A 17809-nucleotide genomic window follows, 5' to 3' on the forward strand; every position below is an offset into this window, starting at 1 on the left:
AGCTGTCATGTTCCACCTCCTCCCTGGAGACCTGATGTGGTGTCCACAGAGTTAACGTGGTCGGTGAAATGTGCTACATCCTGAGATTTAATTTTAACCCGGTGTCGTCCACAAATCTGAACCAATGGCTAGGCGGTTTCACTGGATATAAGACATCAGAGCCTCTTTTCCACTTCCTCCATATCAAGTTGACCACTACAGGTGAGACTTGGGAACCCATAGTGCCCCCATGCCTCTGCCTATAGTACTGCCCCCTGTATGTGAAATACGTGGACTGAAGACAGTTTCAGGAGCAGAACACACTTGGTCAGTGGTAAGGGGTGGGCCTAAGGGTGGGGCCGTTTTGTAATTTCATAGGGGCTACCTCCACTTCCCTCTCCATAGTGATGCCCCTCACCTTATCCACAAAATCCGCAGTGTTGTGACTGTGATGTTCATTACTGCCTACCAACAGGTTAAGAATAGATGCCAGAAACTTAAGAGACGTTATAGGTCACTGAGTTAATCATCCTAACAATAGGCCGGTAGGGGCACATCCTGTTTATGTATCTTAGGTAAACCATACAGACTAGGTGTAGCTTCCCCCGGGCATAATCTGTGGTACAACATTCTGTCAATAGCATTGTCCTGTTCTAACAGCTTCAGACAACCTATCACCTTTTTCTTGTAACCACGTAAGTACTGCCTGGATCTTGTTTCAGGGGCTCACAAGTATTTATGTGTTGCTGAGTAACTTAAGTAAGTAACGTCTTAACTTTTTACAATGCTGTGATTGCAACTATTCCCCAGTCCCCTGTGAATAGTACACAAGGCCACTGAAACTCTAGTTAATGACCACAGTAATTTGCATAAGAAACTGATCGTTGGTTTCGCTTGTTATGCCACCATATTGTTTATGGGGGGGGGGGGATACCTGCAGGCAGCTGAGACTTTAGAGGTCACTTAGATGAAACATATCTCTCAATAAATGTTGTGTCCAGATGAACTGATTCAACTTTCTGTGATTTGCTTACCTGGGTTATTGAGCATGCACCAAAATGTCTGGCCATCACAATTTGGCTCTAGTCAAAGTCTCTCTGGTCTTTACTCCTGCCCATTTCCCCTGCATCCAACACGCTGACCACAAGAGCTAGTTGTTTGCTTACCATCTAGTCTCCCCAGACCTTGACATGTGCCCCTGTTTGGAGATGATCAATGTTATTCGGTTCACCTGTGAGTGGTCATAATGTTTTGGCTCATCAGTGTATGTCATGTGGTCTTTGTGGTGAGCAACAAGACAAATTACTATTTTGTGCAAACTCGTGTTTTAAAAGAAGACCGAATCAATCCTGTTTACTCGGAGGTTTCTGTGATCTCTTCTCACTCGTCCCTTGATTTCTCTTTCCCCATCTCTCTCTCTTGCTTTCCGGTCTTTTACTTTTCCTCCTCTTTCTCTCCTCCTCCTCCAGCCCTGCCGGTCTGGCCGGAAGCCCCATCCTCTCTGACATCTCCCTGATCCGGCTGTCACCCGGTGCTGTGGCGACGGGCGAGTCACCCTTCAGCCCTCCACATCCGTACGTCAGCCCACACATGGAGCACTACCTGCGCTCCGTGCACAGCAGCCCAACCCTGTCCATGATCTCCGCAGCCCGAGGACTCAGCCCTGCCGACTGTAAGTCCACACCCCTCAACTTCACTCCATTTAGCTATCCCAAGTTTCTGCTTTTAGCCCGACTTACTTCAGCCCGACTTACTTCAATGACTTATTTAACCCGGCTTATTTAAACCTGACTTCTTTAAACCTGACTTATTTATACCCGACTTATTCGACATGATTTACTTTGACTTTACTACTTCAACCCAAGTATCTTAAACCGGATTTACTTCATCCCGCCTTATTTCAGCACACAACATGGACCTACCTATGCGTCTGAATAAAGTGAGATTTGACAACACAACACACATATTTTTTTAACCTGTTTTATTTAAACCGACCTGTTACAACCCAACTGATTTAAACCCGACTTAACTCAAAGGGAGACTGGGCGTTTGCAGTGAGGGACCCTAAACTTTATGAATGCAATGCCTGCATTCATAAGATTAAAAAAAAATCCATTTCAAACTTCATATCACTTTAAAAAGTGTTTTCTATAAATGTATATTTACTACATTTTATTATTCTTTACCATCTGTGCTGTTGGTTTTTGTTTACAGATCTTATTGTTCTTATTCGCCGTTCATTTACTGTACTGCTTTATTGGTCTTACAGTGGTCTGTAAAGCTCTTTGTAATTTGATTTTAGAAAACTACTTCATAAGCAAGTATTAGTAAGGGACGTCTGGGTGGCGTGGCAGTCTGTTCCATTGCCTACCAACACAGGGATCGCCAGTTCGAATCCCCGTGTTGCCTCGGGCTTGGTCGGGCGTCCCTACAGACACAATTGTCCGTGTCTACGGGTGGGAAGCCGGATGTGGGTATGTGTCCTAGTGGCTGCACTAGCGCCTCCTCTGGTCAGTTGAGGCACCTGTTTGGGTGGGAGGGAGGGAGGGAGGGAGGGAGGGAGGGAGGGAGGGAGAACTGGGGGGAATAGTGTGATCCTCCCACGTGCTACGTCCCCCTGGTGAAACTCCTCACAGTCAGGTGAAAAAAAAAAAGAAGCGGCTGGTGACTCCACATGTATGGGAGGAGGCATGTGGTGGGTCTGCAGCCTCCCCGGATCAGCAGAGGGGGTGGAGCAGAGACCGGGACGGCTCGGAAGAGTGGGGTAATTGGCCAAGTACAATTGGGGGGGGGGGTATTAGTATTATTACTATAAAGGTAACAGTCCAGAGTGTGACATATTCTTTAAGTGATCTGAGGTCTCAGATTACATAGAATCTTCTGCCACGTGTCCATCAGCTGATTTCAACAGAAGATGGATTTCATCCCTCGTGTACGACTGAAGAAAAAGAGGGAAGTTGAGTCATGACTGTGAATGTAAATAAAAGTGAAGTCACTGCTTTTGGCGTTTGGTGGCGGTGGACAGTTTCATACCCAACAGCCCGTGGTGCCATCATCAGTACAGTCACGTGGCGTCAGAATCGGACGTTCACGCAGAACTCACACAGAAGCAACAGCTGACCAAACATAATGAAGATACATGGGGACAAACGTTTTTATGACCCACCGCCTCCAACTCCCACATTTTTTTTCCATTCAACTATAAATCATGAGGTATTTACAGTAACACAGATAATTCCTCCATTCATTACTGACGTGTAAATCAGACAGTTTTTATCGACTGTAGTTTGAAGAGAACTTTTCCACAGCTTTGGTACGTTCACGTTGGTTTGCAAAAAACAACAACATTAAATTCACCTTCCAACCTCTTTGTAATGCAGAGGTTTAGTTGGGACTGAATCTGGTGATCTGCGTACAGGAACGAGCCAAAAACCAAGATTTGCTTTAATGTCTGACAGCATCAAATATCTAGTAAAGGTAAAAGGTGTTGCTTTCTCAACTGGAAGAGCCTTTTATCTGACTTAACCTCCGTGGTCGGACCTCTGCACAAACACACCCGCATGTTCCCAAAACCAGGAGACGCTTTGGAAAGAAAAATGTGGGAGCTCGCCGCCGCTTTGATTCTCATAAGCTCAGCTCGGGAAAGGAACGCAGGCTCTCTTTCCAAATTGAGATACATCACTGGAGGGGGACGAGACCTCTGAAATCCATCTGTCAGTATTCGGGGGGTAAAAAAAAATATAAGCGGATTCTATTCTGAAAAACAGCTGTTTTAAGTACACAAGGGCGAACGGTGTGTCACATTAACAGGAGCGTAATTTGCCTGAGCGAGCCCATGGTTCGAGGGCCTTCCTGCTCTTGCAGACATCTCCTTGCAAAAGAGAAGGCACTGCTGAAGCAAGGCCTGTGGAAGCCAGAGGTCTTATGGGAAAAAAAAGGGAATGGTATTCAGTGGGGGGAAGTGAATAATGTAATTTCTGGTAAACAGGCTTCAGGATCCAAGCAGCATTACAAGAATTGTCCCAGAAGTCCCAAGATTACTTGGTGGGAAAAGCTCGACCCGCTCCCAGGTGCTTTAAAATAATCTGCAGATCCTGATAAAAGAGAGGCGGCAGGCAAATAGCAGTCTCTTCCCCCAACCCACCCCCCCCCCCAAAAAAAAAATGCCCCGGACGTGATGACAACTCTTTCTTCAGCACTGAATTACAATAACAGATTGGGGCAAGGAGGCGGGATGGGGTATAAATCTTCTTTTACAGTCTGTCAGTGGTAATGTGGCTTTGCTTTTAAACTTAAATAAGCGCTGCGCCCGAGATCTGGCCGTGATAAAACCGCGGCAAAGGGAAACGGGACGGGGAGACTATTTTCAGCAGAGGGAATGCAAATAGGTTGTTGAGAGAAGAAGGGGCCTTGGGTTTTGATGGCGGCGGCGGCTTTTATGTGTTCCAGGTGACCTTTCATTCGCCTTCCTCCGTCCATTTTGTTCCACGTTTACGACGGGACGTTTAGTCGCTATCTGGAGTTCGGTTTTGTGTAATTAGCACTTTCTTATCGATGTAATTTGATCCACTATACCAAAATACACATTCAGGATGTGAGGCTGTTTTTGTTTCGGCGGGACGCTTGCTGACACGTAGCGCCTCATAGCATCGCTCTTCCGGCTCTTTCGCCGCCGTCTGCTTTCCATCATTTTTTATTTGATTAAACAAAACAAAAACAAAAAAAAGCCTTGCCCTCTATCTTCCTCCACAGGCGTGTTCCTCGTCCATTCAGAAGTTTTTGTTATTTTTTTTTTTTTAAGGTGGAAATGTGATCCAGTATGGGAATAAGGGAATGAATGGGGAGAGGCGAGAGGGGGGGGACGGAGGTCTGGTTGTGTTGTGAACTCAACACAACACGTCTGTTCTCCTTTATGGTCGCGCACCTTAATTGTGTCTGAAAGATCACTTACATCAGGGAGAGGTGATGGGGGGCAGGAATCCATCCACCCCCTCCCCAAACCGGCTCACGGCGGGATGTGTTTCCTTCGTGGCGGAGGCCCGTCGACAGAAGCAGATGGAGGGTGGAGCAAAAAAGAAAAAGAAAAGAAAAGAAAAAGCTCGGGGGAGAGCTGGCTATTCGACGGACCGGGGCCGGCTTAAAACAAATTCATATCTCACTCTTATTGCCCCTGACACTTTTAAAAGGGCTTTACTGGGTGCAGATGTTAACACCGTGGCCCACGCCGAGACACCGGACCCTCGTCCACTGGGCAGAGACAGAGACACACAGAGAGAGAGAGAGAGAGAGAGAGAGAGAGAGAGAGAGAGAGACAGAGAGACAGAGAGAGAGAGAGAGAGAGAGAGAGAGAGACAGAGAGAGAGAGAGAGAGAGAGAGAGAGAGACAGAGAGAGAGAGAGAGAGAGAGAGAGACAGAGAGAGAGAGAGAGAGAGAGAGAGAGAGAGAGAGAGAGAGAGAGAGAGAGAGAGACAGAGAGAGAGAGACTGGGGTGATATTGTTGATTCATGTTGGTAGAAGGCGGAGAGAGAAACAGATTAACAGATGGAGGTAATGTCACTGAGCAGCTCCACTGTTTTGTTTATGAGGTAGAAGAAAATGCAGGAATGTGAAAAGAGACCCTCCTCTCTCTCTCTCTCTGTCTGTCTCTGTCTCTGTCTCTCTGTCTCTCTCTCTCTCTGTCTCTCTCTCTCTCTGTCTCTCTCTCTGTCTGTCTCTCTCTCTGTCTCTCTCTCTCTCTGTCTCTCTCTGTCTCTCTCTCTCTCTCTGTCTCTCTGTCTCTCTCTCTCTCTCTCTCTCTCTGTCTCTCTCTCTCTCTGTCTCTCTCTCTCTCTGTCTCTCTCTCTCTCTGTCTCTCTGTCTCTCTCTCTCTCTCTGTCTGTCTCTCTCTCTCTCTCTGTCTCTCTCTCTCTGTCTCTCTCTCTGTCTCTCTCTGTCTGTCTCTCTCTCTCTCTCTCTCTGTCTAACATGTAGATGCACAGTATCTTCATGTTGTTTGTTTGTGTGAACGTTTGCTTTAACCGTGGAGGAGTACGTAGGCTGGGGCCAAATGGGGCCCTTAGTTTTTTGTTTTTTTTCCTTGGTTCCCTCTCGTCCTCTGCACAGCATCTGAGCTGCTAACATCACTTTTTTCTTTTTCTCTCCGTTTTGGGCTTCCATCCACACTAAGCCGGCGTTTTCAACCACAACAAACATTTCTTTTTAAAAGTGCTGTCCAAAGTGGATAAATTTGAAAATGCCGGTCTGGTGTTTCTATTTTGGACGGCAAAAACTGACCTTGTCCACATCGTGGCCGTATGATCGTGGTGTGCTCGGTTCATTTGTTCGTGCACATGCCCGAGAGAGGCGACTTCACCATGTTTACATGGTTCCTGTGTTTAAATCACGGTGGTGAACTTTTCGAAAATTATTGAAAAACACAAGGGTGAACAGAAGACCTTCTATCCATTTTCACCAACAACCAGCCTGTTCAGACTTCTGATTAGTATGGACATAGTCTTAGAAAGGCTCTTAATCTGGGGGGCGTCCGGGTAGCGTAGGGGTCTATTCTGTTGCCTACCAACATGGGGATCGCCAGATCGAATCCCCGTGTTACCTCCGGCTTGGTCAGGCGTTCTTTCAGACACAAGTGGCCGTGTCTGCGGGTGGCAAGCCTGATGTGGGTATGTGTGCTGATCGCTGCACTAGCGCCTCTTCTGGTCGGTTAGGGTGCCTGTTCGGGGGGGAATAGCGTGATCCTCCCGCGCGCTACATCCCCCTGGTGAAACTCCTCACTGTCAGGTGAAAAGAAGTGGCTGGTGACTCCACATGTATGGGAGGAGGCATGTGGTAGTCTGCAGCCCTCCCCGGATCAGCAGAGGGGTTTGGAGCAGCGACCGGGACGGCTTGGAAGAGTGGGGTAATTGGTCGGGTACAACTGGGGAGAAAAAGGTGGAAATTTTCCACAAAAAAAAAAAAAGCCTTTTTAATCTGTAATGTTTTGATGTCCTCGGTGTCCTTTTCTGTCTCAACATGGGATTAGTTGTGTTCCCACAGTGGAATACTTTGACATCTTGAAGAGCACTCTTCAAATAAAATGTATTATTATGATCATTTATATGATGATCACTAACTTATCCTTTATTTCATTTCAAGCAGACATAATTCATTTCTGCTGCAAGTAAACCTTGACACCTCTCTCTCTCCCTCTCTCTCTCTCTCAGTGGCCCATGAGCATCTGAAGGAGCGTGGGCTGTTTGGACTACCTCCTCCTCCTCCTGGCTCCAGTCCTACAGAGTATTACCACCTGATGGCCAGCAGCCACCGCAGCCCCTACGGGGACCTGCTCATGCAGGGGGCCGGGGCCACAGCCACCGGGGCCCACCTGCCCGACTACATCACCCCCATAGACGGTGAGGGACTCTGAACAAACCCGGCGTGTCTGTGGGTTAAGCTTGGTGCTTCGACACAGAAATGACTTCAATCTGAGATGTTTTGTGAATTTAAGATGGAAATCATGATGTGATGCTTACTGAATGACAGGTGTGGGGAATTGCTACCAGGAGGTCAAAGGTCAGTGGCAGAAAAGCATCTCTGGAGCTGGGAGGAATTCAAATGCGTTTGGGTCTTATTTTCATCATTTTTTTCCATCATTCATATCAGTTACGATCCCATTTTACTCACCAACTTAATTCAGTAGATTCTGGACAGGGGACCACCGCTGGACTCAGCTTTACAACGGTGTCTTATGGGACAAGTGAACAGCAGGGTCAGACATGTTTCAACAAGTCTAATTTAACCTAATAACATATGTAGGAGTTTAAGTTCAAGTTTAGTGTCATATGAGTTTAGAATATATGAAAGTATTGTGCTCTGGTTCTCTGTTCCTCAACACAAAACACAGACTATGTACACAGTCAGCTCATATATTACATACACAATGCAAGTTATGATGTGAAATGTCTAATATGATCAGTGGTGGATGACACTGCTGATCTACTTCCTGGTTCAGCCTGCAGGAAGTAGCAGTCTAAACTTACTGTAGGCAGTAGTAACCATCCATAAACTAGCTGGCCAGCACAATAGAGAAGTCACAGATAATGGACAGTCATGGACACAGTCCGACTGACACACTAGGGGGGTTTGTTGTTTTAAGGACACATTTAACACTCCTGTTCAGATATCGCAGCCGATCTGATGGAAAAAACTATGAAAATAGGACCCAGGTTGTAAAAAAAAACTAGAATTATCCTTTAAGCAGGGTGGGTGCTGTACACAAGGGTCTAAATGAGGCTGACAGATGGTCGACAAAGACCCCGTGTCTCCTGCTGAAGCCTCGGATTGAGCTCTTCTGAGGCTTTTTATGGCGAATGACGATGGCCCGAGGTAGACGCAGAAATTTGAGAAGTGAAAAAATAAATAAATAAAAAGTCGGTCCACACTTTTCACGTCAAACTACTTCAAATGTTCACAGTCCCTCAGGTATGATCCGATCGCCACTCCGTATGTCTTCCTCTCCACCTCCGCCACCCCTCTCCCATAAACAATGAGCACTTATTGAACTGTCGCAGGTATATTTAATGTAATGGACATGTGCTTAGATCCCCCCTCGCTTCGCTCCGCACCTTAAAAGGGTAGCCAGGCTGTCGAGCGGAGGATCAGCCCATGACGAAAACCAGAACGTGTCGCGTCATCTGTCTGTGTGATACAACCTGCCGCCTCCACCACCTCCACAAACCGACTGCTTCCCCGCCGCCTCTCCACTGAGGAGACACTTCCTGTGAGGGGCGTTTTGAAGCTCAGCGAATATTCAGAAAGGAAACGGATTCAGAGAGACAGCCGCGTTTCCATCCAAAACTGAACATCTCCAAAAAAAAAAAACCAAACCTTTCACTCCGACGAATGAAGGCGCGTCAGATCAGTTTGTGTGTCTTGTGTCCATTTTCAACACCTACCTTAAAGATGGACAAAGTCGATCAAGAACTAATTCATATCCGACAAGTTTTAATTGGACACATTTAGTAATTAGTTGCATTACGCTGCTGTTTACAGCCTCATTTTATTTCCTCTCCCATCCTCCTGTATCCGTTGCTATCCACCAGATGAAGAAACAGCTGATCATGTGATTAATCCCCCCCCTTTTTCTTCCCCCGAGTGTACCTGATCATTTACTCCACTCTTCGGAGTCGTCCCGGTCTCTGCTCCACCCCCTCTGCCGATCTGGGGAGGGCTGCAGACTACCACATGCCTCCTCCGATACATGTGGAGTCGCCAGCCGCTTCTTTTCACCTGACAGTGAGGAGTTTCACCAGGGGGACGTAGCGCGTGGGAGGATCACGCTATTCCCCCCAGCCCCCCCCCCGAACAGGCGCCCTGACAGACCAGAGGAGGCGCTAGTGCAGCAATCAGGACCCATACCCACATCCAGCTTCCCACCCGCAGACACGGCCAATTGTGTCTGTAGGGATGCCCGACCAAGCCGGAGGCAACACGGGGATTCGAGCTGCCGATCCCCATGTTGGTCGGCAATATAATAGACCGCAACGTTACCCGGACGCCCCCATGTGATTAATTTCCACTCACATTTTGTTTTCTATTCAGCTAAGGTCTTTCCATTGCAACTTATCACATTTCTTCTTCTCAAATAAAACATTTTGGGGATTCTGTTCAATATTTGCTGTTTCCGCCAGTCTCACATTTTACCTCCATTTATAGAAGCAAAAAAAAATAAATCAAATATACCCAATACTGTAAGGAAATACAGTTTTTGTGCTTACAGTCGATTTTGGCCAGTTTGCCATTCCTACAATACCCAACATTCATAGTGAATGCTGCGGTCTGATGCAGTGACTCAAGTGATTCAAGTGGTGTGGGATTTACGGTATGAACGAGATTTCAACCAGGAAGTGCCACATTGACACCTTATGTCGGTTGATCAATTCGGAAAAATCGGAATTCCAGATACAGCACAAATTGGCAGAGTTGTGACATAACCGCTCTTTCCAATATGGCTGAACGTGGAGAGTCTTATGTGAAGAGTAAGAAATTTCAAGATGGATGGATGTTCCTATCATGCTACAGTGTTCAACTTCCTGTGGAAGCCACACTTACAGCAGACACTTGCCTCCATCTTTGCTCGTCTCCATCATTTCTCCAATTTTTCGAACATAAGTCACTTGACTGCCAACTACCACTTCACCAAAATATCATGAAATAGGTCTTCATCCATCTCGTCCTCGACTGTCAACATCTCAGCCGGCCATTTCTGTTTTCAATATTTTACATTTTGAAATGACCACAAAGACGACAGCGAGTGGCTTCCTGGTTGAAGTCTCCTGTGTGCTGTGTCTCGTTCCCTTCCTGTGGAGGTGTGACCAGGAACAGCACTCAGCTGGAACACAGAGCGACTAGACAAACTGCTGCCACCCTAAAGTGACCATTACCGAGGACCGATACGTGGAGATAAAATTGAAAAATGGTGAAGTTTCCCTTTAATGAGCGGTTAAGCTGTGACAATAGTGACATGCTTGCGTTTAGGAATTTCTCCATGGCCAGATGTGATCCTCAGAGACCGACCGGCCTGGCGTGTGACGTTACAGGTCATGGCCATGGTGGGTAACAAACCCTTTCAGTTTCTCTTGCCTTGCTCTTTATGCACAAAACAAGTCTGCAGCGAGTTCAGCTGCACCACTTCCAGATGAGGCGGGTGGTTGTGAATGGGCCCGCTGTGTGGCACCGTCACGGGCCAAACCTCCACTCGCACCATGGAGCGCTGCGGCACGCCGCCAAGAGACATGAAGCCAGCCAAACACACTAAACCTGTCATAACTGAATCTCCAGCCGTCCAACACATGACACACGATCTGCATCCAAAACAAATGGAAGAGTGCTTTTGGCTTTGTGGAGCCAAAGCATCAGTTATTCACCGAAATAAATAAGTAAATAAATAAATAGAAACAACAGCCTTGAATGTGGCTGTTAGAGGTTCACATAGTGAGCATGAAAGCCATTCTGGAGGCACAACATTGGATTAGCGAAGGCTTGTTTGCACTGAGCATCTGAACGGCTTTGTTCGCTCCTCGTGTGATCTGGGCAGATGGGAGACACTTTCACATACAAGTCTGTTTCAGTTTGGCGAGGGTGTACTTTTAAATTAGGGGTGCCGTCCTGCTTTATTCTCACATAGTTACACACATTCACACCTGGTAGCTGAAAAGCGTAACTATTGTCCACTGTAGTGTTTACTGGTCCAGCTGCGGGCTGAACGCCTTGCCCAAGGGTGAGCTGGCTGGTGTGAAGTGTTGGGAGAATGACCTCTTATCCATTCCAGTCCCCAAAATTGTCCCCTTTGGTCCGGCACCTGAGCTGGTGGCTGCTTCCTGAAGGAAGACAGCTTCCTGACCACTGAGTACATTTGTGTTTCACACACACAAACACATATATACACATGCACACACAGTACAAACACACATAGCTTGACTTAGTCACTGCAACAGTCTCATATACACACACACTCAGACTCTCTCTCTCAGACACACACACACACACACACACACACACACACACACACACACACACACACACAGGTGGTTTGACTTGGTTGCTGCAACACACTTACACACACACACACACAGCCTCCCAGCGGTGGCTGCAGACATAAATCACGGTGGGGTGGGTGGAGGAGCGGTGAGCGTGCCCGGCCGGGCTTTTCCATCCCGCTATTTATCAGGGGAAGTGGCACATTAATAAACACATCTCCCCAGAGGTGAGAGAAGTAACAGAGACGAATATGGCTGCCATTTGTGAATGGCCCGTCCGTGCTCCAGCCCACGCCACCGCGCTCACCGCTAATGTCATGCAAATAAGCCCTAAACCCTGGAAAACCTGTCCCGGCCTTTCGTCGCAACACGCGTCTCGCTGTCAGGAGCTCCGCTAAACGTCCAAAATTAAGGCTACCCCTTCCAACCAACACCGCCATCACGCCGCACGCTAATGTCTCTGGCTCACGGGGGAATGCAGTGACGGCATCCGCTGCAGAAACGTCCCCCGAGAAACGATTGTTGGTGTTTTTCCCTTCAATGAACGGATTTGTTCGAGTCACTCCAACTCCCTACGTCCTGGACCAACTCCCAGAAGACGTCAGCGTCCTTTTTTTTCTTCTCTCCTTCTAAACCAAATCTCAAAGCGACAATTTTTGAACAGACATTAACATATGTTGTGGATTTGTAATGGAAGACGTACTTAGAAACAACATCCCATTAAGCGTGCCTGTAAAAGCCAATACAAATGTGAATTAATAGGCTGTGGAGACGACGCCACGTCTTTCACGTCTTGGGAATTGTCTTCACGTGAGCTCGCTGGGTTGACCTGCAGCAGATGTAGGATGATCTGCAGGACCTTCCCAAGAGGAGCACAGCTATTATTGTCCCACTGCACACCGAAAGATAAAGATGTCAACGCCAACACATGTGCACTGAGTGTGTGTGTGTGTGTGTGTGGGGGGGGGGGTCTGGGTGTGTTTTATAAAAGGTGCCGGTGCCTTGGAGCAACACCCTAAACCACGACCTGCTCACTCTTTCTGAATAGATGAAGTCTTAGATGGAGATGTTACGGGCGTCACTCGTACAAGGACACAGAGTTTCCTTTTAGGTTTAAAATCCAGCTCAGCTGTTGTTTGGTTTTCTTCCGAGCCGTCCCGGTCTCTGCTCCACCCCCACGCCGATCCGGGGAGGGCTGCAGACTACCACATGCCTCCTCCCATACATATGGAGTCACCAGCCACTTCTTCTCACCTGACAGTGGGGAGTTTCACCAGGGGGACGTAGCGCGTGGGAGGATCACGCTATTCTCCCTCAGTTCCCCCTCCTCCCCCCAAACAGGCGCCCCGACCGACCAGAGGAGGTGCTAGTGCAGTGACCAGGACACATACCCACATCCGGCTTCCCACCCGCAGACACAGCCAATTGTGTCTGTAGGGACGCCCGACCAAGCCGGAGGTAACATGGGGATTCGAACCGGCGATCCCTGTGTTGGTAGGCAACGGAACAGACCGCCACGCTACCCGGACGCCCCTAGTTCAGCTGTTATTTATTAACCAGCTTTGACTTATGTTAGCATGTGTGCACTGATAACTGTGTATATTTTTTTACATGGTTTTATGGTGGTGCCCAGAAAACTGATCCTGATCCTGTCTTTATCTCATGGTTTTGCTGTGCACCACCTTATTACGGACAGGAAAACATGCCTGCAGTGTGACAACTTTCTTCTGTCTGTACTGACACAGTACACTCATTTCATTTAATGCACAACGTCACCACTCATTTACTACATATCGCTCCCAAATATCCATAAATACATCCCAAAACATCCACATGGACCAGCACATTTTCACAAAACTGCTCCTACCAGTCCACACAACAAACAGCTATGCATCACAAAAAAGAACAAGAGGAAGAAAAAGGAAGTGGGAGCAGTTGTTTTCACCGGCCATAACAAGCTAACAAGTGGACTCCTTCCATCACAGACGTTTGGTCAAAACCAGCCAACGAAACCTCTGGAAGTGTGGACGGGACATTTTGGAGCTCCAGCAACACACCTCTCCGTACCCAGATGACCTGTATCTTAACCCATATTTAACACACACCACAACACAGCAAAACACAACAACAACAGTAGACCATTTCTACTACTCACGCAAGAAGGCAGAAACTCTACAAGGGATCTGATTGCAACGCCTCAAACAGGGTTCGAGTGCACCGGATTTACATTTCGGAGCATGGGCGCCGGATCAATTCAGAACATCCTGCATACATTTCCCGCCAACGAAACCTCTGGAAGTGTGGACGGGACATTTTGGAGCTCCAGCAACACACCTCTCCGTACCCAGATGACCTGTATCTTAACCCATATTTAACACACACCACAACACAGCAAAACACAACAACAACAGTAGACCATTTCTACTACTCACGCAAGAAGGCAGAAACTCTACAAGGGATCTGATTGCAACGCCTCAAACAGGGTTCGAGTGCACCGGATTTACATTTCGGAGCATGGGCGCCGGATCAATTCAGAACATCCTGCATACATTTCCCTCCAGTTGAAATCAATTCTCTGTAAATTGCTCTCATTTAACATAGTGAAGCCCGACCAGGACTGCGATGGTTATCAGAAGTAATTACAGGGAATTATGGTGGAGAGATTGATTAGTCATGTCTGAATGTTAATGAGGTCACCACATGTGGAGAGATGCCAGAGACACTGATCCACCCCCACCTGCAACCAGACTTTCTTTTTTCCTTTTGACCCAAAAAGTTGAGGCTAAACTTGTGAAAGCCGATCTAGAAGTTTTTGAGTTTAATACCTAAATAAATCGTCATCATCATCACACCTGACAAGTAGCTGGTAAACACCAGCGCAGAATTTTGCTTTTTTATGATAAAAATTGTGATGTTCATTTGTAATCTTTAAGATATTCATGTGAAGGGAAATGACAGAAACACTCAATGAAAACTTCTCTGTTCACCTGTCCGCCCTCCACGGGGAGGTCATAGGTCATGGCTGGCTACAAAACAGCTTCTAAGGATTTTGCTAGCGATTTGGTGTCTTGCTCAAGGACTCCTTGGCCAAGTGGGCGTTTGATTTCTGGTTGAAAGTTGGTCTCTCGTTCTAAAACCAAACCACCAAGTCATGCCGCTCTACACCGCTCGCTTAAGACGTTGAGTAAACAGAGTCTTACAGAAATGGCTCCAGCCTACAATGTGTGTCACTGGGGCAGAGAGAGAGAGAGAGAGAGAGAGAGAGAGAGAGAGAGAGAGAGAGGACAGAGCGCACGAGAGAGAGAGAGAGAGAGAGAGAGAGAGAGAGAGAGAGAGAGAGAGAGAGAGAGGACAGAGCTCACGAGAGACAGAGAGAGAGAGAGAGAGAGAGAGAGAGAGAGAGAGAGAGAGAGAGAGAGAGAGATGCTAGTTCATCCCCGGCGCTCAATATCTGCAGGTCCCGCCGCCACAGACAAATTGTTTACTGTATTAGCCGGGAATCAATCTTGAGCGCTTATTGATAAGGTTTGTTTTATATCCACGGGGTCAGAGTGTCGCAGGGAGGCTACGCCAGCATCAATCACATCACCCCCCCCCCACTCCACACACACACACACACACACACACACACACACACACACACACACACACACACACACACACACACACACACACACACACACACACACACACAGACTTCACTCTCCAGATAGAGCCGGGCAGCGGACCCACGGCCCGAATGAGGAAAAACAACCAAGTGATGAGTTGAGGAGTGACTCCAAACATTCTTCTTCGGGGGGAATCTTTTTTTTACGTTGCAAATATTTCAAGTCCCTCTGGTTTTAGGGAGAGGTGGGCTGCTGTTGGCTTGGTGTGGGACGAGAAGGTAGAAAGACTAAGTCAGAGAGTATCATCCATCATCTATATGTACTTATTACACAACTGTGTTGAATACTGCATTCTGATTGGTCGATTAGATCACCCTGCAGTCAAGCTGCAGCTTCGTCGCTGCTCCTGTCCCCTTCCATGTTAGTGTCCACCACGATGCCTTTGTAGGCCAATGCTAGCATGCTACATACATAGAAAGACTGGCCAAAATGATGTTAAATGATTATTTTCTTCTGTAAGGTAGAGCCATATAATAAGCGTTGTGCTGAGATGAAAACGCTGTCTGGTAAGGTCAGTTTTTGAAAATTGGAGAGGTGGAATTTCTCACACAGCGATTTGGCTGTTTTTTTTATTCTTTGTTCTTGCATAAACGGTAACCCCATAAGTAGTCTGTGCCTCTGCAGGATGTGAATTTGTGTTTGTTTGTGTTAGACGTCATGTTCTGTGTAATGTGGTGATTGCATTACTTGCGTTTATTTTTCTTGCGTATTTACATTGATTGTGGCTGCAAAACAAATGTCCCTTTGCAGGACAATTAAGATTTGAATTGCACTGAACACATGGGATTTTGAAGGTCGGATTTATGAACGTTTTAGAGCTAAAATGGTTTTTTTATGGCTATTATTTTGTCACTATTACCTTCATAAAATTTGAAAACGGACAATAAAAACACATTTAACCAGAGGCCCTGGCCAGACGTTGCACTGAGCACAGACAAAAAGACAACCCAATAAAACAGGTTTTTGATTTTGGTTTGCCCAAGGTTATTCAGAATATAACAGCAAACCCACACAAAGCGTGCTTTTGTGTACGTATGAGCCTCTTCTCACCCGTGTCGCTGGCCATGTCCCCGCAGTGTCACGGTTCTCCAGCCCCAGACTGACGCCCCGGCTGAGCAGGAAGAGGGCGCTGTCCATCTCCCCGCTGTCGGACGCCAGCATCGACCTCCAGACGATGATCCGCACCTCTCCGAACTCGCTGGTGGCCTACATCAACAACTCCCGCTCCAGCTCCGCCGCCAGCAGCTCCTACGGACACCTTTCTGTCGGAGGGATCAGGTACCCGCCGCCCTTTAAAGACAAAGACGGGGTCAAAAAAGCCTCGCGGATGCTGTTGTCTTATCTAGACTAGAGCATCCCGGGTAAAACTATTCCATCAGACACAGTAACGTGACTCCTGCACTGTGTGCCAAGCTGCTCGAGCGTGAAAAAGTACCTGGATGCTGAATTTACAGAAAACTGCAGTGTTATTTATAGACCGCGATCCCCTTTATGTATTCTATTGTCACCTTGTGTTGAATGTTACACAGTGTTGTCCCTGTACCATGTGTGCCAGTTAGGGCTGCAACTGATGATTATTTTCATTACCGATTAATCAATTTATTATTGCTCTGATTAATCGTTTAATCTATAAAATGTCAAAAATAATGACAGATCCCCATTACATGTTCCCAGAACCCACATTTGTGCCTTACAACGGTTTACCTATTCTGACCAACAAACTTAAAAAAAACCTAAAGCGTTCGTTTTATTAAGATATGAATCACAGAAAAGCAAGAAAATCTTAGTATTTGCGAAGCTTTAACCTGCAAGTGCTTGGCATTTTTATCTGATAAGTTTCTAAAACAATTTAATCAATTACCAAAATTGTAATCGATAACCGTTCTGTAGAACCACCGATCGATTAATCATTTGGGCGATAGTGCCAGCATGCAGTCACGTGATGAGCTGCCGACACGTCTGTGCACAAGGTCAAATTCATGCACACTCATTCTGTGTTGGACGCTGTTTTCCCACCGCGGATAAACGGGAAAATCCATCATTCAAAATCAGATTCAGTTCACTCCATGTCTGTCATATTCTGACACGCCCTTCCTTAAACGGTGCCTGTCTGTGCTGATTACCGCTATTTAAATATCCATCCTGGCATCACGTGGTATTTCACTTGGCCGGGTCAGACTCACGTATGGCGCTGCATTAATTCTGTGTTATAGCGGCATTATTCTCCCAGATACCCGACTGTCTGGGCCAAGAACACATTCTGCAGGCGTACAGACCCCAGCTTGCAGCTTTGAAATAGAAAAGTAAAGTTTGCTGCAGAGAATCATCCTGTTTCCAAAAGCATTTGACTCTGTTGCAACCATTTAAAGGCCCAATATGTAATTTTTCGGACCTGTTCACATGCACAATAGACCTTTTTCACAGCAGCCATTTTGACATGAAATAGTAGGTAAACACAGGTGTTACTAATCACATTTATTAAGGCTCTGTAGCTAAACAGAAGAGAACCTTCATTAATGTCATTAGTAACACCTGTGTTTACCTAATATTTCATGTCAAAATGGCTGCTGTGAAAAGGGTCCATTGAAAGGACTGAGTTGGAAGACGGAAAGTGAGAATTTTGTGCCTTTCAACCAATTTTGAATGAA

General features: G+C 46.8%; 1 protein-coding gene across 1 annotated transcript in view; it reads left to right on the forward strand.

Annotated features, from left to right (window-relative positions):
* The window catches only part of LOC130131811 (zinc finger protein GLI2-like), an 88916-nt gene that overhangs the window by 49273 nt on the left and 21834 nt on the right, over positions 1 to 17809 (forward strand). The window contains exons 3-5 of the mRNA XM_056301586.1: positions 1449 to 1651; positions 7180 to 7368; positions 16238 to 16439. Of these exons, the coding sequence (XP_056157561.1) occupies positions 1449 to 1651; positions 7180 to 7368; positions 16238 to 16439 (594 nt within the window). The remainder of the gene's footprint in view (positions 1 to 1448; positions 1652 to 7179; positions 7369 to 16237; positions 16440 to 17809) is intronic.

The sequence above is a fragment of the Lampris incognitus genome, chromosome 21 (genome assembly GCF_029633865.1).
Source record: "Lampris incognitus isolate fLamInc1 chromosome 21, fLamInc1.hap2, whole genome shotgun sequence".
Classification (NCBI taxonomy): Eukaryota; Metazoa; Chordata; class Actinopteri; order Lampriformes; family Lampridae; genus Lampris; species Lampris incognitus.